Source organism: Pseudoliparis swirei, chromosome 5 (genome assembly GCF_029220125.1).
Source record: "Pseudoliparis swirei isolate HS2019 ecotype Mariana Trench chromosome 5, NWPU_hadal_v1, whole genome shotgun sequence".
Classification (NCBI taxonomy): domain Eukaryota; kingdom Metazoa; phylum Chordata; class Actinopteri; order Perciformes; family Liparidae; genus Pseudoliparis; species Pseudoliparis swirei.
In genome coordinates, this window is record NC_079392.1 from 2,191,811 (window position 1) to 2,212,316 (window position 20,506).

The 20,506-nt window shown below is 45.8% G+C and overlaps 1 protein-coding gene across 2 annotated transcripts; it reads right to left on the bottom strand.

The window, feature by feature from the left end:
* Positions 1–9,966: 9,966 nt before the first annotated feature.
* Positions 9,967–20,023, bottom strand: lhx9 (LIM homeobox 9). Of its 2 annotated transcripts, none has more exons than XM_056415357.1 (5): positions 19,423–20,023; positions 18,296–18,498; positions 16,981–17,375; positions 13,886–14,088; positions 9,967–11,104 (listed from the first exon to the last, which is right to left on the bottom strand). In XM_056415357.1, exons 1-5 carry the CDS (start codon positions 19,600–19,602, stop codon positions 11,048–11,050), a joined length of 1,038 nt encoding a protein of 345 aa, XP_056271332.1. In that variant the 5' UTR covers positions 19,603–20,023; the 3' UTR covers positions 9,967–11,047. The 2 variants fall into 2 exon arrangements, with proteins under 2 accessions (XP_056271332.1, XP_056271331.1); XM_056415356.1 differs by lacking the exon at positions 9,967–11,104 and adding an exon at positions 11,546–13,349.
* Between the last annotated feature and the right edge of the window lie 483 nt (positions 20,024–20,506).

Here is a 20,506-nt window from a genome sequence, read left to right on the forward strand (position 1 = left end):
AAAAAAAGTTGTTTTCTTCTTTTCGGAGAGAGAGAGAGAGCGAGGGAGGGAGAGAGCGAGAGAGAGAGCGCAGTTGTGTTCAGTGCACTAGGCCCCTCGCGCCGCCACACTCCTGACCCGTGTGCCAGTAACGTAAACAACCCAGCATTCCCGGAGCGCGAGGGGAGGGGCTCGCGCCACAGCTGTCAAATACCGCGAGATCCGACAGAGAAACTCAAACTCTTTTTCTTCTCATTAAACGCGCGTGGAAAGTTTCCGTGGTATTTATTGAAGGATGGGACATGCTAGTGTGATAGGGTTGTGGGTTCGTGCGAGAGGTTCACTTACAACATGTTAATAATAGTAATAATAGTTCAACTTCATACTTTTTTAATGTTTTCCCCTAAAAAACTGTTACTTTTTCCTCTACGGCAACCCCGAAGAGACATAGCATCTCCCAATACAAAACACGTGAGCGTCTTTAACTGAACGTCCATCGGCCTGCTAGCTTTTAGACACAGTTCAGTATACTTCACAGTACTTTATACTTCACAGTACAGTATACTTCACAGTACTTTATACTTCACAGTACAGTATACTTCACAGTACTTTATACTTCACAGTACTTTATACTTTACAGTACTTTATACTTCACAGTACAGTATACTTCACAGTACTTTATACTTCACAGTACTTTATACTTCACAGTACAATGTACTTCACAGTACAGTATACTTCACAGTACTTTATACTTTACAGTACTTTATACTTCACAGTACTTTATACTTCACAGTACTTTATACTTCACAGTACTTTATACTTTACAGTAGTATACTTCACAGTGCAGTGTAGGTCACAGTACTTTATACTTCACAGTGTAGTGTATAGTTACAAACAAAATACACAAGAAACACAGAGTTACACACAAAAAACATAAGAAACACAGAGTTACACACACACAAAAAGAAACACATAGTTACACACAAAATACACAAGAAACACATAGTTACACACAAAACACATAAGAAACACATAGTTACAAATAAAAGGACATAATAAACAAAGTTACAAATAAAAAAACGTAAGAAACACATAGTTACACACACAAAACATGAGAAACACAGTTATAAATAAAAAACACAAGAAACACAGTTATAAACAAAAAAAACAAGAAACATGTACTTATAAACAAAAAAACACAATAAACACAAAGTTACAAACAAAAAAACACAAGAAATACATAGTAACTAACACAAAAGTAGACAAATTAAAAGAAACTACAAGTTAACAAACATTGATATTCATGCAGTGGAGTAATAAGCCCAACATGTCCCTCTGCTAGAGTCGAGTGGAGCGGCATGTGATGGAAATGACTTTATACTATACATAAAGGCCCGTAATTACTTTCACCCACTTAAGACCACTTTAGATATGTTCCTCTGACTTCATGTACGTGGGGAGAAGAGAGAGAAGAAGCATCACATGTTGAATAGAGGCTCATTACACACACACACACGCACACACACACACACACACACACACACGCACACACACACACACACACTCAGCCCATGAGTCTGGCCCTCGGGGACATCACAGAATCTATGGACAGAAAACGCTCTCGCTCGATTGAGTCTCCTGGACGGCGCTCGCTCCTGGAGCTGATCAGCTTGCTTGGCTTTGATGAAAGTTTCCGGCGGCGCTGATGAAGGAATCCCGTCTGTCTCCTCCCGTCCCCATTGTTCATAATCAACAAGTCAGGTGGGTTGTGTTTTTCTTCCGCTTCACTTCAATCGCCTTTCTTTTTTTGTTGTTAACCTCACTGCAAATATGGAGAAAGGCAGAGAGGAGATGCCTGGAGTGTGGGGATTCTTCCCCCTTTTTTCCTTCAACAACAGTTGAAGATTAAAAGAAACGTCTCACAGAAATCTGTCAATTCCGCGTGTGAATAATGCTGTGTGGAATTTAATGGCGTGGAGTTATATTGGGTTTTCGTCTATACACCCACAGTGTCTCTCAATAAGATCAATGGGCGCTCGGTGACAGATAGGGACGGTCTTTTGTATCTTCAAATTTCTGGTTTCTGAGGGAATAATTAGACGGATGGATGAAAAGTAATGCATCAGTGTGCTGAGGGAAGAGCTGCACCCAGGGATCCCAGTTCAACACGCGCCTCCACGCCGCTCCGTGCATTCCCATTGTTCTAAAAGTGGCTCTCCGCACTGATCCGCTGCTTGAAACCAAGAGGAAACTTGTTGTGTTCTTTTTGCTGATATTGTTTATTTAACAGAGATAAATTTTCTTTTTGATTCAGGGATATTTTTTGTATTTTTTTAGCATGAAGAAGAGAGAGAGAGAGTATTGTCATATTTTTCACTCTCTTCCTCCTTCTAAAGTTGGTGGTGTCGCTTGCAGGTACATCAGGATGGAAAGGTTCCCCCTCCAGGGGAAATGAAGACGGGATTTATGGAAACGCTTCATAGACATTTTACTGTAAACGTGACATTTAGCTCAGAGTGGGAGAACAACTTCTTGCTCATATTTTGGGCTTCTTTTTTTTCAGAACAAAACTGCCTATAAATGTAATCCGATGACAAATGAGTCGAGTTTACGAGAACTCGGCCACGGGAGAACCTCTAAAGGGTTCTCCAGGCCCCAATCCATCGTTATTAATGCAGGTTAACAAACTCAGACAGCAACTGAGTACACACAGAACCATGGGGGAGCATCTGGAACCAAATAGGGTTCTTCAGAGTGATGCCAGAGAAGAACCATTTCTGGTTCCTCAAAGAACCTTTCAAACTAGGGTTCCTTAAAGAACCATTTCCTTAAAGAGTTCTTTGATGAACCGATAATGGGGCCTCAAATAACCTTTAAAATGGTTCTTCAAAGCACCATTTCTGGTTCCTCAAAGAACCTTTCAAACCAGGGTTCTCTAAAGAACCATTTCCTTAAATAGTTCTCAAATAACCTATAAAGGTGTCTCAAAGAACCTTCAAAACATGGTTCTTTAAGGCACCATTTATGGTTTCCCAAAGAACCTTTAAAAACTGAGGTTCTTCAGAGAACCATTTCCTAAAAGAGTTCTTCAAAGAACCTATAAAGGTGTCTCAAAGAACCTTCAAAACATGGTTCTTTAAGGCACCATTTATGGTTCCCCAAAGAACCTTTCAAACCAGGGTTTCAAAGAGTTCTTCAAATAACCTATAAAGTTGTCTCAAATAACTTTTAAAATGGTTCTTTAAGGCACCATTTATGGTTCCACAAATAACCTTCCAATCCAGGGTTCTTTAAAGAACTATTTCCATAAAGAGTTCTTCAAAGAACCAATAATGGGGCCTCAAATAACCTTAAAAAATGGTTCTTCAAAGCACCATTTCTGGTTCCTCAAAGAACCTATCTAACCAGGGTTCTCTAAAGAACCATTTCCTCAAAGAGTTCTCAAAGAACCCATAAATGTGTCTCAGAGAACTTTAACAAATGGTTCTTTAAGGCACCCTTTCCAACAGGGTTCTCCAAATAGGTGATGGTTCTTCGTAGAAGCACAAAGCCGTCTAAAGAACCATAATTAGTCCGTGTGTGTCTGTCTTGTGATGTTCTCTCACGCGTGTACTTCTCCGCGGGGATGTTCTCTGCTTCATGTCAGATGTCCTGAAGCTTCAGGGAGAACTGAGGGGTTACCACGGCGACCCGTCCCACGCCGCGGAGGAGCTTCCTATTTACAGCTCACGGAGGGGGCGGGGCCTCAGCGTGGCTCCTCCTCCTTCCACCGAGGCGAACGTGACGCCTGCATTTGCATTTTAAACGATAATTTACGACGTTTTCCGTCTTCAACGTGAGATTTTCAACCCGTCGTTCTATCGGCCTTCATCGAGGAAACGTTCGTTCCCAAGGTCGTCAACAACACACACCTGTAAACATGTAAACAACAGCACAACAAAGACACACCGGGTGTGTTACGGCGTGTGGAGATGGCGTCTGAAACCGTGAAGGACAAAACGGGCATTTAATATATATATAATTATAATTATATTATTTACGCCTAGAAATCTATTTTTGTGCGTGTGTGTTGTTTTGTGTGTGTTGTGTTGTGCGAGGTGTGTGCATATGTTAGTGTGTTCCTCCTCTTGGCAAACACCCAGCGCCGAGGGTTTCTCCACCTGCTCGGTTTCAACCAGCGGGGCAGGCCTTACACACACACACACACAAACACACACACACACAAACACACAAATACACACACACACACTACCACACTCACATACACACTCACACACGTTTCAGTTTAGCCGTGTCTCATTCACATCGTCACCCCGCTGACATCTGCCCGTGTGCGTCGGTGTGTGTGACTGTGTGTGACTGTGTGTGTGTGTGTGTGTGTGTGTGTGTGTGTGTGTGTGTGTGTGTGTGTGTGTGTGTTAGCAGGAGGGTTGTCGGTGTGTGAGGTTAAAGAGGCGCCTCGCAATGAGAGCAGGGAACTGAGGTGGAACTGGCAGAATATTACACACACACACACTCACACACACACACACTCACACACACACACACACACTCACACACACACACACACACTCACACACACACACACTCACACACACACACACACACACACACACACACACACACACACACACACACACTCCCACACAGTGACAACAGACGCGATCAGGGCATCATGTGCGCTGCAGGTGTGGCCTCCGCCTCAGTGATCGTCCCGTGCTTTGTTACGACCCTGTCGCCTGTCATTGTGTGTGTGTTGTGTTGTAATGTGTGTGTGTGTGTCTGTGTTGTGTTGTAATGTGTGTGTGATGTGTGTGTGTGTCCTCCATATAGCAGCACAAGGTAGTGTGATGTGTGTTCAGTCCATAAGGTCCTCTCGCATGATGAGAAGCTTTCATATATTTATTATAACCTCGACGTGTTTTAACTTCTCGTCGTTTCTTATTTTTAATCTTTTGCACGTCTGAATGTCCCCAGAGTGAGGCTGAGGATGAGGCTGAGGATGAGGCTGAGGATGAGGCTGAGGCTGAGGCTGAGGATGAGGATGAGGATGAGGATGAGGCTGAGGATGAGGCTGAGGCTGAGGATGAGGATGAGGATGAGGCTGAGGCTGAGGCTGAGGATGAGGCTGAGGCTGAGGCTGAGGATGAGGCTGAGGATGAGGCTGAGGATGAGGCTGAGGCTGAGGATGAGGCTGAGGATGAGGCTGAGGCTGAGGCTGAGGCTGAGGATGAGGCTGAGGCTGAGGATGAGGCTGAGGCTGAGGATGAGGCTGAGGCTGAGGATGAGGCTGAGGCTGAGGCTGAGGATGAGGCTGAGGATGAGGCTGAGGATGAGGCTGAGGATGAGGATGAGGCTGAGGATGAGGCTGAGGCTGAGGATGAGGCTGAGGATGAGGCTGAGGCTGAGGATGAGGCTGAGGCTGAGGATGAGGCTGAGGATGAGGATGAGGCTGAGGATGAGGCTGAGGATGAGGATGAGGCTGAGGATGAGGCTGAGGCTGAGGATGAGGCTGATGATGAGGATGAGGCTGAGGATGAGGCTGAGGATGAGGCTGAGGCTGAGGCTGAGGATGAGGCTGAGGATGAGGATGAGGCTGAGGATGAGGCTGAGGATGAGGATGAGGCTGAGGATGAGGCTGAGGATGAGGCTGAGGATGAGGATGAGGCTGAGGCTGAGGATGAGGATGAGGCTGAGGATGAGGCTGAGGCTGAGGATGAGGCTGAGGATGAGGCTGAGGATGAGGCTGAGGCTGAGGATGAGGCTGAGGATGAGGATGAGGCTGAGGCTGAGGCTGAGGATGAGGCTGAGGATGAGGATGAGGCTGAGGCTGAGGATGAGGCTGAGGCTGAGGCTGAGGATGAGGATGAGGATGAGGCTGAGGATGAGGCTGAGGATGAGGCTGAGGCTGAGGCTGAGGATGAGGCTGAGGATGAGGCTGAGGATGAGGATGAGGCTGAGGCTGAGGATGAGGCTGAGGATGAGGCTGAGGCTGAGGATGAGGCTGAGGATGAGGCTGAGGATGAGGCTGAGGCTGAGGATGAGGCTGAGGCTGAGGATGAGGCTGAGGATGAGGATGAGGCTGAGGCTGAGGATGAGGCTGAGGATGAGGATGAGGCTGAGGCTGAGGATGAGGCTGAGGCTGAGGATGAGGATGAGGCTGAGGCTGAGGATGAGGCTGAGGATGAGGCTGAGGATGAGGATGAGGCTGAGGATGAGGCTGAGGATGAGGCTGAGGATGAGGCTGAGGATGAGGCTGAGGATGAGGCTGAGGATGAGGCTGAGGCTGAGGCTGAGGCTGAGGATGAGGCTGAGGCTGAGGATGAGGCTGAGGCTGAGGATGAGGCTGAGGATGAGGATGAGGCTGAGGCTGAGGCTGAGGATGAGGCTGAGGCTGAGGCTGAGGATGAGGCTGAGGATGAGGCTGAGGATGAGGCTGAGGATGAGGATGAGGCTGAGGATGAGGCTGAGGATGAGGATGAGGATGAGGCTGAGGATGAGGCTGAGGCTGAAGATGAGGCTGATGATGAGGATGAGGCTGAGGATGAGGCTGAGGCTGAGGCTGAGGATGAGGATGAGGCTGAGGATGAGGCTGAGGATGAGGATGAGGCTGAGGATGAGGCTGAGGCTGAGGATGAGGCTGATGATGAGGATGAGGCTGAGGATGAGGCTGAGGCTGAGGCTGAGGATGAGGCTGAGGATGAGGATGAGGCTGAGGATTAGGCTGAGGATGAGGCTGAGGATGAGGCTGAGGATGAGGATGAGGATGAGGCTGAGGATGAGGATGAGGCTGAGGATGAGGCTGAGGATGAGGCTGAGGATGAGGCTGAGGCTGAGGATGAGGCTGAGGATGAGGCTGAGGCTGAGGATGAGGCTGAGGATGAGGCTGAGGATGAGGCTGAGGATGAGGATGAGGCTGAGGATGAGGCTGAGGATGAGGATGAGGCTGAGGATGAGGCTGAGGCTGAGGATGAGGCTGAGGATGAGGCTGAGGCTGAGGCTGAGGATGAGGCTGAGGCTGAGGATGAGGATGAGGCTGAGGCTGAGGATGAGGCTGAGGATGAGGCTGAGGATGAGGCTGAGGCTGAGGATGAGGCTGAGGCTGAGGATGAGGCTGAGGCTGAGGATGAGGCTGAGGATGAGGCTGAGGATGAGGATGAGGCTGAGGCTGAGGATGAGGATGAGGCTGAGGATGAGGATGAGGATGAGGCTGAGGATGAGGCTGAGGATGAGGCTGAGGCTGAGGATGAGGCTGAGGATGAGGCTGAGGATGAGGCTGAGGATGAGGATGAGGATGAGGCTGAGGCTGAGGATGAGGATGAGGCTGAGGATGAGGATGAGGCTGAGGCTGAGGCTGAGGATGAGGCTGAGGCTGAGGATGAGGCTGAGGCTGAGGATGAGGCTGAGGATGAGGCTGAGGCTGAGGATGAGGCTGAGGCTGAGGCTGAGGATGAGGCTGAGGATGAGGATGAGGCTGAGGATGAGGCTGAGGATGAGGATGAGGCTGAGGATGAGGATGAGGCTGAGGATGAGGCTGAGGATGAGGCTGAGGCTGAGGATGAGGCTGAGGCTGAGGATGAGGCTGAGGATGAGGCTGATGATGAGGATGAGGCTGAGGATGAGGCTGAGGATGAGGATGAGGCTGAGGCTGAGGCTGAGGATGAGGCTGAGGCTGAGGCTGAGGATGAGGATGAGGCTGAGGATGAGGCTGAGGATGAGGTTGAGGCTGAGGATGAGGCTGAGGATGAGGCTGAGGATGAGGATGAGGCTGAGGCTGAGGATGAGGCTGAGGATGAGGCTGAGGATGAGGCTGAGGCTGAGGATGAGGCTGAGGATGAGGCTGAGGATGAGGCTGAGGATGAGGCTGAGGATGAGGCTGAGGATGAGGCTGAGGCTGAGGATGAGGATGAGGCTGAGGCTGAGGATGAGGCTGAGGCTGAGGCTGAGGATGAGGATTAGGCTGAGGCTGAGGATGAGGCTGAGGCTGAGGATGAGGCTGAGGCTGAGGATGAGGATGAGGATGAGGCTGAGGATGAGGATGAGGCTGAGGATGAGGATGAGGCTGAGGATGAGGATGAGGCTGAGGATGAGGCTGAGGATGAGGATGAGGCTGATGATGAGGCTGAGGCTGAGGATGAGGATGAGGATGAGGCTGGGCCTCGTGTGAACTCCTCGGTTATTCCTCATCGTTTATTGTGTATGGTATAGTGTCACACACACAGTCACACACACAGTCACACAAATAGTCACACACACACACACATATCCTGACATTCCTGTCAACATGAGGCCGCGACGCCGTCCACAACCTGTGTTTGTTTGTGCTGCTGTAGACCTGAACCTGTAGGCCTGAACCTGTAGGCCTGAACCTGTAGACCTGAACCTGTAGGCCTGAACCTGTAGGCCTGAACCTGTAGACCTGAACCTGTAGGTCTGAACCTGTAGGCCTGAACCTGTAGGCCTGAACCTGTAGACCTGAACCTGTAGACCTGAACCTGAACCTGTAGGCCTGAACCTGTAGACCTGAACCTGTAGACCTGAACCTGTAGGCCTGAACCTGTAGACCTGAACCTGTAGGCCTGAACCTGTAGGCCTGAACCTGTAGACCTGAACCTGTAGACCTGAACCTGTAGACCTGAACCTGTAGACCTGAACCTGTAGGCCTGAACCTGTAGGCCTGAACCTGTAGACCTGAACCTGTAGGCCTGAACCTGTAGACCTGAACCTGAACCTGTAGGCCTGAACCTGTAGACCTGAACCTGTAGACCTGAACCTGTAGGCCTGAACCTGTAGACCTGAACCTGTAGGCCTGAACCTGTAGACCTGAACCTGAACCTGTAGGCCTGAACCTGTAGACCTGAACCTGTAGGCCTGAACCTGTAGACCTGAACCTGTAGACCTGAACCTGTAGGCCTGAACCTGTAGACCTGAACCTGTAGGCCTGAACCTGTAGACCTGAACCTGTAGGCCTGAACCTGTAGACCTGAACCTGTAGGCCTGAACCTGTAGACCTGAACCTGTAGACCTGAACCTGTAGGCCTGAACCTGTAGACCTGAACCTGTAGACCTGAACCTGAACCTGTAGGCCTGAACCTGAACCTGTAGGCCTGAACCTGTAGGCCTGAACCTGTAGGCCTGAACCTGTAGACCTGAACCTGTAGGCCTGAACCTGTAGGCCTGAACCTGTAGACCTGAACCTGTAGACCTGAACCTGTAGGCCTGAACCTGTAGACCTGAACCTGTAGGCCTGAACCTGTAGACCTGAACCTGTAGACCTGAACCTGTAGGCCTGAACCTGTAGGCCTGAACCTGTAGACCTGAACCTGTAGACCTGAACCTGAACCTGTAGGCCTGAACCTGTAGACCTGAACCTGTAGGCCTGAACCTGTAGACCTGAACCTGTAGACCTGAGTGTTTTCCGTTTCCCACATTGTTGGACTTCAGCGGCCTGTCCCCTCCCTCTCTCTCTCCCTCCCTCCCTCTCTCTCTCCCCCTCTCTCTCTCTCTCCCCCTCACTCTCTTTCTCTCTCTCTCCCCCTCTTTCTCTCTCTCCCCCTCCCTCTCTCTTTCTCTCTCTCTCCCTCCACCTCTTTCTCTCTCTCTCCCCCTCCCTCTCTCTTTCTCTCTCTCTCCCCCTCCCTCCCTCTCTCTCCCTCTCTATCCCCCCCTCCCTCCTCTCTCTCTCTCTCTCTCTGGTTCCTCTTCACACTTCCTTTGCATTCATGAGACTGATAAACAAATAACTGAAGCGTGTTTTATCAGTTTCAGTTATTTTTACACTTTTTTCCATCCCTCCATCAAACTGAATGTTTTCTTGTTTGTTTTTAGTCTTTATTAAATAAATGTACGAGTGAATCTGCTTTTAAATCTTTTTTCACTCGAGTACAAATGAACTCATTTAATATTTTATATATAAATGAATAAATAAAGAGCAGTTGTATAGTATATAGGAGCGTGTGTTTAGGTGCTGTGGGGGCTTCAGGGACATCATGTTTTTATGAGCTTTATTTGACATAAACAAAGGATCACACACTGGATCACAAACACTGGATCACAAACACTGGATCATAAACACTGGATCACAAACACTGGATCCCACTAGAGGATCATAATGGATCTCTCTAGATGATCACAATGGATCTCACTAGAGGATCACAATGGATCTCTCTAGAGGATCACAATGGATCTCTCTAGAGCATCAGAGCATTTCTACAAAGCATTTCTACGTCTCAAGGAAAACGTTACAGGACGAAGAGGCGCATGCAGCGACAAACTCTTCTTCATCGGCTGTGTGGGCTCCTTCTCCTCTTCCTCCCCTCGGTGCAGCCACATGGAAAAGCTCCACCTCCATCTTCACCTCCATCTCCACCTTCACCCCCATCCATCTCCACCGCGGAGCTCTTCATACTCTCATCACGGCTGTGTGTGTGTAGTGTGTGTAACATAGTTGTGTGTGTGTGTAACAGAGATCTATATGTACATATCGAGCTTAAGGAGCAAAGCAGTTGGAGAAAGGTTGTGTGTGTGTGTGTGTGTGTGTGTGTGTGTGTGTGTGTAACAGAGTATGTGTATATTGAGCTTATATAGGCAGTGGGAGAAAGGTTGTGTGTGTGTGTAACAGAGATTGTGAGTATGTGTGTGTATATATATTGAGCTTAAATGGGAGAAAGGCTGTGTGTGTTTGTGTGTGTGTGTGTGTGTAACATCCATATGCGTCTGTCTTTTAAACGACATCCTGGCCGTATCTTTTAGTTTTTTTACTATATTACAGTTTACCATCATATTTGATAATTCAGCATTCAAATAACATAATTATTTTTTACATTCTTATTATTTTAAATCACATTTATATCATAAATAACACGGTGACGTTTCCTCCGAGGATTCAAATATTCATGACACACTTTTATGTTAAAAAAAAAAAAAAAAAAAAAAAAACTCCTCATGTTGTGGAACTAAAACAAGTTTTACGAGCCGGATGTTTATTGGATCTCATCTATCGTCCTAATATTGTCTTTGTCTTCACCGGTGAGGACTTCCCATCACAGTTCCCCCTTCTGTTTTTACTTTAGGGGACTTTCAAACGTCGGGATGTTTGGCTGTAATGCCCCAAGATTTGTTCTCCCTGAAAGAAACGATAGAGTAAGAAATATATTAACTACAGAGCAACCAGCCTGACGGGGTCTCACGAGTCTCATTTAGGGTTAAATAAATATATACGGATATATATCAATATATATATAGCAATATGTGCTTTGCAGCATTCCTTTAGATTTAAAATTGAAAGTTCATGCAGTAAAAAAAAAGCAATTTCATATTATTTTTCAAGGGTTTAGATGCAAATCCACGGGGGTGGGGGGGGGGGGGCATTACGTTAAAAACCATAAACATTATAAAATAAATAGAAATAAAAAATATGGAGGCAAAAAAAAATGAGGAGGTTTAAACTGGATATTAATAAACTGAATGCTTTTCTTTGTTTGTTGACGTGAGTAAACAAAAAAACAAAAAGAATCGTACACAGGAATGACAAAGTGTGTAATGGAAAATAAAAAAACCATTTTAAAGCAAAGTATTTTTTTATTCACACAAATTTAATAAGATATATAACAACCGTTTTGGTCCATAAATATTTAAGGGGAAATAGTTTCTATACACCATCTTCATCAAGAAACAGGAAACATGGACATCTCGATAGAACACTTACTGTACTCGTCTATTCACACAAGATCCATATATGAGCTCCTCGGATCACCCCCCTCATCAAGGAGAGAGCACACACGCTTTCTATGACATCGCTGCCCCCCCCCCTCCCCCTTCTCCCTCTTTATTTTTTATTTTTTACATGATACACCATAAAAAGATCTTCGGGAAATTAAGATGCAAAAAACAGTACAAAACTAGCGAGGCGTCAGAAAGGATGTGAGTCCGATCACAAAGAACACATACATCCTGAAGCTCTCTCCCAAGTTATAGCGTAAGGCACGTCGTAGAACTGAGTTAGGCATCGACCCGGAGAACCACAGGAGAACCACAGGAGAACCGACCACGGAGCCCGTCGGCTCTCTCTCTCTCTCGCTCTCTCTCAGCCAGAGGAAACGTGTGTTTTGGTTGTTCGGTGGCGTTAAAAAGAAGAAAGAAAATATAAATATGGCCAAAAAACACCCGGGCGGTGATTCCCCGCTGGCTGCCCCTCGTGGCTCCGCCCCCCTCTGAGGTCATTTCAATGTTTGTGTCTGCACATCTAACTTCTTCCCCCTTCAGAATCACACCCTGAGCAACATGATCAAAACAAACAGTTATGCACTTTTCACCGGGCGGCTGAGTTTGAGCCGAGGCTCTGGACGTGCTGGACGGGGATTAATCTGAATATGATGAAAACAATAAACTGCTCTCCAGTCCAGATTCGTAACGATGGAAACCATTTCTATCAGCGTGGCTGCATCGCATGATGAACAGGTAGCGCTGTGCAGGTTGTGGGCGGGGCTTATCCAGTAGATTTATGGATCTATTGCCTCTTAAAGTTGCCGTGGCTCGGCGCTCATGGAGGTTATGCCTGTGTGAGATATTAAAATGTCTGATTCCATCCAACTTGAAACAAAATATTCATATATATTTTTTTTAATTATCAATTAATTATAAATTAACGAGGGGCTTGTTAGTTTTAATCATAATGCAATACAAATATACAAATAAAGTCAAAATCAAGTTTAAAAAAAATCTATTTTTCCAGTTATTTTTCCCGATGAATTTTGAGATCCATGAAAATGTTCTTTAAAAATAAGAAAAAGTCCCGTCCAAAAAACCAAAATCGATCCTGCAAACTGTGAGTCGGCCGCGAGGTTCAGATGCTACACATGAAAGATGCTTTCCTTGTGTTTTAATGTGGTCGCTGCTCTTGTTGTTGTTGTTGTTGTTGTTTGTAGACACGGTACAACACTTCCTGTTCCAAGGAGCTGTGGTGGTTTTTTAAATTTTTTTAAAGGTGTCACTTTAAAAAAAAAATTTGTACAAAATTGAAGAAAAAAGGAGAAAATAAATAAATAAAAAGAACATAAAAAAAAAACATGTGATTTAAAAATGAAATGAAAATAAAAGATAGATCAGGTCCCGTGTCAGAAAAGGTTTGTCAGGGTAGTCTGTGACGGGCTCCCCGAATCGTGGCTGTCCAGACTCGAGGTGACGGAGGTCACTACAGTGATCGAGGGGTTAGTCAGGTCGGTTAGCGTGGCCGTGCTGGAGGGGGGGCTCAGGGCGCCGCTGTCGGACGAGGGCGCGGGGAGGGAGGTGCCGTCGGCCTTATCGACCCCCCCGTTCTCCTGTCGCAAAACGTTCCTTCTGAATTTGGCTCTCGCGTTTTGGAACCAAACCTGAAAAACCAATCCCAACGTGGCTTTTAACTTCTGTTTTGCGTTTTTTTGAAAGATTAAATATGTATATGTATTTTTGTCGTGTCATATACCAGATATCATTCGTACAGTGGCGTACACATGAAGTTATCACAGCCCTGGCCTTATGGAGATGACTCTTTACGCGGCCGTGTTCACACATTAACGTGAGCTCAGGGACAAAGGAAGGTGGCTTTCATCACTTAAAACAATCATCATGTCTTTTTAAATATCTGTGAGAGCAGAAATGCACCTTTTGTCTTTTCCCACATGAAAAGGAACACGTGCGCTCTCTTTATCGAGAACATCCGCTGCAGTTTTACATTTATTCTACACTTTTCTTCTATATTCCCCCCCCCCCAAAAAACATTTAAGAATCTACAAGAGACTAAAACCGAGCAAACAAATCAAAACCAAAAGAGATGAGTCTGATGATAATACTGTGAGATGAGGGGGGCGTGGAGCAGCAGGAGGAGCAGGAGGAGGTGCACACGGGAAGGAGGAGGTGCGGCGCTTACCTGCAGAACCCTCTTGGTGAGGCCCGTCTTCTGGGCCAGCTGCTTCAGGTCCTTGGCGTCGGGGTTGTGGTTGATGGCGAAGTACGACTTCATGGTCCTCAGCTGGTGGTGCTTGAAGGACGTCCGCATGCGCTTGGTCTTCTGCGTGGGGGCGTAGGCCTGCTGGTCCCGGTCCATGTGGTCCGTGTCGTTCTCGTTGCAGCCTGAGAATGGCGGAGAGGGAGCGGGGGGGGGGGTCAGAGGTCAGAGGTCAGCACGGGGAACGGCGGCGTTCAAAAACTGGACGTCCGAATAATGTTCCCTGTCCGAGTGGCGGTAAATAAAATCTAAACAACGAGCCACGGCTTACCTCTAGTGTTTTAATGACACTCATTAAATGTTTTACTCACTTTAAGCCTCAATGTTAAATTAAATATATTGTTAAATGTTTTAGTTTTGCAGTTAAACATGTATATTGACTATTTATGTTCATTTCTATTGTTGTGTGATCAGATCGATCTCACGCCCTCATGATCAAGAATGAACATGTAGTATGTTTATAAATTAATTAATTCATTGTAATGCCTTGGAAATTGTGATTATTGGCTTTTTTATTTTTTTAAATATTTAATAGAATTTGTTCCCCACTAAATTTTGTTATTTAAATCATACAAAGAGACCCGGATAAATTATTAATGCTCGTGTTACAGAGACTAATAATAGGCCTGATGGAGCTCCTTTGTCAACAGCTTAGTGCTGCGTGTGTGTGTGTGTGTGTGTATTAAAAAAAACACTAAATAAATGAATTTGTAGATAAACAAATAAAAAAAGCTGCAATAAAATAAAATAAACACTTCATTGTTCTATTGTTCTACAAACACAATGTTTCCATCATTAAGTTGTGATAAATATTTAGCAATTTAAATTATCTTGTGACATTATTTATTATTATACGACTGAAACAAATGAGAACAACGAGAACAACTCATTCTCATGGGTTGATTATTAAGTGTTATATTTTATGGAACCTATAATATTAACTTTAAAATGATTTCCACGTTTTAAAGTAGATTTTATTAGTTTCCTTGCAACCAAATTTGATGATGAAATATCAAAAAGTCTGACATTAACATTTTATCGTAAAATTAATTATTGAACTAAAATTAGAAATCTGTTTTTTTAATTAGGCAGAAGCCAAATCATCCAACGACGTATGTTTTAAATTATTATTTTTGATATGTTACGCAATATGGCGAGAATGATGTATTTAGGCGTGATATGAGAGTTTATGACAGTTATACGCTCCATCAATAAGAGAATCACCGACGTCTGTGTTCCCCTCGTGAAACGACCCACTAGGGGTCTCTGCACCCAAACTAGACCAGAACCCTCTTGGACCCAAAACCTGGTGGAACCAGCAGGAACTGGTTCAGCTCAACCTCCTCAGAGCACTTTGGAAAATACTGGGTCCCTAATTTAATTTATCTTTTTTTTAAAAATCATTTAAAAAATATATATATTTATGGGCTGATATAAATATTATAAGCTCATAAATGTATCACATAATTAAAACATTTAATATGTCCAAAAAAATAAGCCAATACGCCTTTTTAATAAGAACATATGATATTCTACGGCAGTCTATTCTAATATCCCCAAATTAAAGATATGATACTCCCACTGGGACCTTTAATAATAATAATAATAAACTCACAGGTACGCTATGTATTTATTTTGTGGGATGCATTATATATTATATATTATTTTATTTCAACGCTCTGTTGTAATATTTTTATATCTTTATTATATTTTTTAAATCACAAAGCTTCAGTGTTTATTTTCCTATTAAAAGCCTCATGAGAACTTTATGATATTTGCATAATCTCCTGGAGAGTGAGTGGACAACACACTGTTGTTGTTGTGTGTGTGTGTGTGTGTGTGTGCAACCCCTGCCCCCCCCCTCCCCCCGGGGCTCACAAGTCACCTCCAATTAACGGAGAACAATTAACGCGCAGATGACCCGCGGAATGCACCCCCCCCTTCACCGGGAACACCGGAACAATGACGCAACTCTTTTTTAGAAGCGACAATGAAATGGGGACACTGCGGGGGGGGCGGGGTTATGAGAATTGAGACGAAACCTATAACAGTAGCTCGACGCTCAGCTACACTCGGCTGTTTCTCTCTCCATGGTTTTGTCTTTAACTACGTTGACCCCGCCCCCCCCCCCCCTTTATTTTGACCTAAATAAGTCTTAATTATAAAAGTCGATGTGCAGGTTGACGGCGAGGTCAACTTTCGATCACTCACACGCGCACGCGCCACAGTTTAAAGCCCAGAGACGGTGCCGCGGATCAATTAGCCCACGGCTGCGGGCGCCGCTCCGCACATGCAGAGAGAGAGAGAGAGAGAGAGAAGGTAGAGAGAGAGAGAGAGAGAGAGAGAAGGTAGAGAGACCCACGGCTGGGACGCGTGAGGCGTTCAGGAACCGGCTGGACTAATAAAAAATAAAAATCGGAATCTTTTATTTTACATTTATTGCGCAGTCTTTTTATTTATTGCTGATGATTTTACTGAACTTTAATACATTGATTAAGGCGTATTTAAAAAAAACATACAATTAAATTCAAACGTCCGAACCCGGATGGATTTAACCGACATTAAAGCTTCTAGTTCAGTTTAGGGTTCCGGAGAAAAGAAGGAAAAATAAAAGCTACTTTACCACCAACACTACCATTATTTAATGTGGTTTTATGATTTATATATGTATATATATATATATATATATATATATATATATATATATATATATATATATGTGTGTGTGTGTGTGTGTGTGTGTATGTGTGTGTGTGAGCCACTTTACCACCAAAACGAACATTATTTAATGTGATATTATGATTGATATATATATATATATATATATATATATATACCTACGTATGTATATACGTGTGTGTGTGTACTTCTTTACCACCAAAACTACAATTATTTAATGTGATTGTGTGCTATGTGTGTGTGTGTGTGTGTGTGTGTGTGTGTGTGTATGTGTGTGTGTGTGTGTGTGTGTCCGCGGTGCTCCTGCCCCGCTCCGGGTCGCTCGCCGCTCGCCTCACCGGAGTTGTAGCTCGGTATATCGATCCCCATGGCCGGGCTCTTCCTCTTGCGCGGCCTTCCCTTCTGCGCGGTCCCGTTGCCGTTGAAGAACGGCAGCGCGAGCCCGCCGCCGCCTCCGCCGCCCCCGCCGCCCCCGCCGCCGCCTCCCTTCGCCGCCAACTCGGCGAAGTTGAGCTGCTGGTGGTAGTCCGGGCCCGGGACCAGCGCCTCGAAGTGCAGGCGGCAGTACACCAGGCTGTCCTTCATGCCGAAGTGGTCGCCCGTGGTCAGCGTCTTGTTGCAGCTCGTGCACGTGAAGCAGCTCAGGTGGTACACGGAGTCTCGCGCGCGCATCACCATCTCCGAGGCCGAGATGCCGAGGTGGCAGCGCGCGCACCTCTGCACGGAGAACCTTCTGGAACAGACACATCGTGAGGACTCTGCACGCGGAGACCAGACGGGACCGGGACCATAACCGGCACCGGCACGCGCTCAAATGAGCTAGGTGTGTGTGTGTGTGTGTGTGTGTGTGTGTGTGTGTGTGTGTGTGTGTGTGTGTGTGTGTATGTGTGTGTGTGTGTGTCACCTATACACAACAGGCCTAAACACGGAGCTTACATCCGGGGTCTACTCAGCCACACGTGGCCCCCAGGCTGCTCCTACAGGCCGCATCCGCCACATATTTACGTAGCGGAATATTTCCTCTCTTTTCAGAAGTGAAGCTCGAGTCTGCTGTCACGTGACCACCTTATTGTTAACCACGTGACATCTTAATTTACAGGAACACGACTCCACAGGTAGGTTCAAGGTAACTGGTATTTATCAGCGTCCTTTCTTTCCTGTCATTTCCATTATAAATAACGTTTAGGCCTGTGCATGGATGAATATATTATGAAATATGAAATAACATATCTGGCACATAATTAAATTTTTAACTGGTTATTTCCAGAATATTTAATCCTATGACAAAAAGCCACTTCTAGGTTACCTTTGAACACGCACGGTGTGCTCCTTTGTTCCTGGTTTACGTTACACTCGTTGTCATGGAAACTATTACATCTGAAGCACTAAAGGAATTAAAGTAAAATGTGATCTGGAGCTGCTGTGATCCGGAATGAGGCCTAATTGGAAGAAAAGGACTTCGACATCATTCCAGATGAGCAACCAGCAGCGTGTTGGATAAATAATAAATAATATTGCTTCACTATCTTACAAACATATTAAATATATAGTTCCCTATCAAGGCAGCGGTGATCTTTGCCTCTGGTTTTACTGCTTATGGCTTATGGCGCATTGTTGTCCTGCTCACGCGCTCGTCACCTCGTTGGTTCTTACCTGTAATAATCCTCCTTGCAGTAGATGCTTCCGTCCTTGGCGAAGCACGTGAGCTCGGACTCCAGCGCCAGTTTACACTCGCAGCACTTGAGGCAGCGCAGGTGCCACTGCTTGTCCACGGCCAGCAGGTAGTACCGGTCCGAGATCTTCCCGCCGCAGCCGGCGCACAGGGCGGGCTTCTCCGGGCTCATGGAGGGCAGCGTCTGGGTCAGGGGGAGAGAGGAGAGGGCTCAGCTACGGATCCCTGGACACACAGCTGGCGGAATGCAACATATATATAGATAGATAAATACATATATGTATATAAATATAAATCATAACTCTAACAGAAGGCCTTTAGCAGCTTTCTGCACGTGCACTTTATTTGTAATATTTTATTTTGGTCTGTTAAATAAATAAAAGGCTCCGTGTGAAGAATTGACAGCATCAAATGAAGAGTGTGATTGATAAATATATATATATATTATATATATATATATATAAATATATATATATATAAAAGTAGGAGTATATATTTATTATTTATTGGTTTAATCTCGTCCTCATCAAACCAAACGACAAACTCAATGCAATAATTTTGGAGAGAAACATATTTATTATTAAATAATTGAATAAAGGCCTATTTAATAAAAAGAAAATGACGTGTATTTCTTTTAGTTAAAATAATGAAACTCATTTTTTATAAATATATTATTCCTGCATGTTTATATACATATATTGTAATTAGTGAATTTATATATATATAAATATATATATATATGAAACTGCAGTAATTACAATTGTATAGATTTCTCCATAAAACTAAATATTATAATTCTGATGTTTTTTTATTTTAAAATGTGTGTAAATATATTAATAAACGTGTTTATTTTTATTTTTTTATAACTTGTTTTGTCCAGATATCTGAGAAGCAATTTGAATAATAGAGATAATTAATTTCGGATAAAGAATTATATTTGAACAAAAAAATAAATAAACAAAGAAAGTCATGAACAGGAAATCCTCTTCTACTCACCCCAAAAAACAAAAACAAAGTACATCCCCGGCCCGTTACCGGGGCTGCTCGTCGTGGTTCTCGCGGGTCTAACACATGAATAGAAACGCGGCTCGACCGACCGGGCTCTTACCGACTCTCTCCCGTTCAGCTGCATGCCCTTCGACAGGCGCGACTCCGACTTGGACCTCCTCTCCATCTCCTCCATGATCCCTTGGATGTGGTCCCCGGAGATCCCGTGGAACAGCATGGCTCCCGGTCCCGGACGCAACGCGCAACTGCCTGCCTCTTTCTTGCAGCCCACAACTTCCATAAACCGAACGGCCGCGCGCGCCCGGCTCCCTCAGCACATCCACACGGAGGGTGGGGGGGGGGGGGCGGGGGGGGAGGGGTGGGGGTCTCGGAGACTCCGGGAGACTCTGGGAGAGGCACCCCCGGAAAACAACCACCGCGGCCCCGGGGAAGAAGCAGATCACCTCCGCGGCGCCACCGTGCAACGGGAACTGGGAAGGAGAAGAAGACGCTATGGGAGGAGGTGGTGGAGGAGAAGGAGGTGGAGGAGGAGGTGGCGCACCCGCTTTTTCCTTCTTCCCGTGAATGCCTCTCCTCCAGAAGAAGAAAAAAAATATATAGTCCAAATGACGCGACAAACCGGTGTGGTAATGGTGGTGGAGAGGAGAGGAAGAGGAGGAGGAGGAGGCGACAGCGCGAAGCCAACAAAATAATGACGCAAAAGTTTCTTGTTGTTTCTATTGGGGGGGGGGGGGGGGGTCTTTCTCTCTGCCGGTCTCCCGGTCTGGGGCTCCGCGGCGCTGCGAGGTCAGGTCGGGACTGCCGGGATGTGAGCACCGCGTCCTATTTGTGAAGAGAGCAGCGCCGGCCCAGCCCGGGTAATCTGGGAGGAGGAGCCCCCACCCTCCACCCCCCTCTCTCTCTCTCACACACACTGGAAGTCTCTCTCTCTCTCTCTCTCTCTCTCTCTCTCTCTCTCTCTCTCTCTCTCTCTCCATCGCCACTTTTCTACTCACCAACAAAGAGCTGTCACTCTTCCCTCAAAAACTCCCCATCCCGGCCGCGCGCTGCAGGAAGGAGCTCCACGCGACGGTATTATTACACTTTCATTACTTTTTATATTTCCCCCCGTTTACAGAACCGGAAGCTGCAGCTGCATCAGAAAGTCGCATCGACCGAAATGGGCATTAAATATATTATTTATT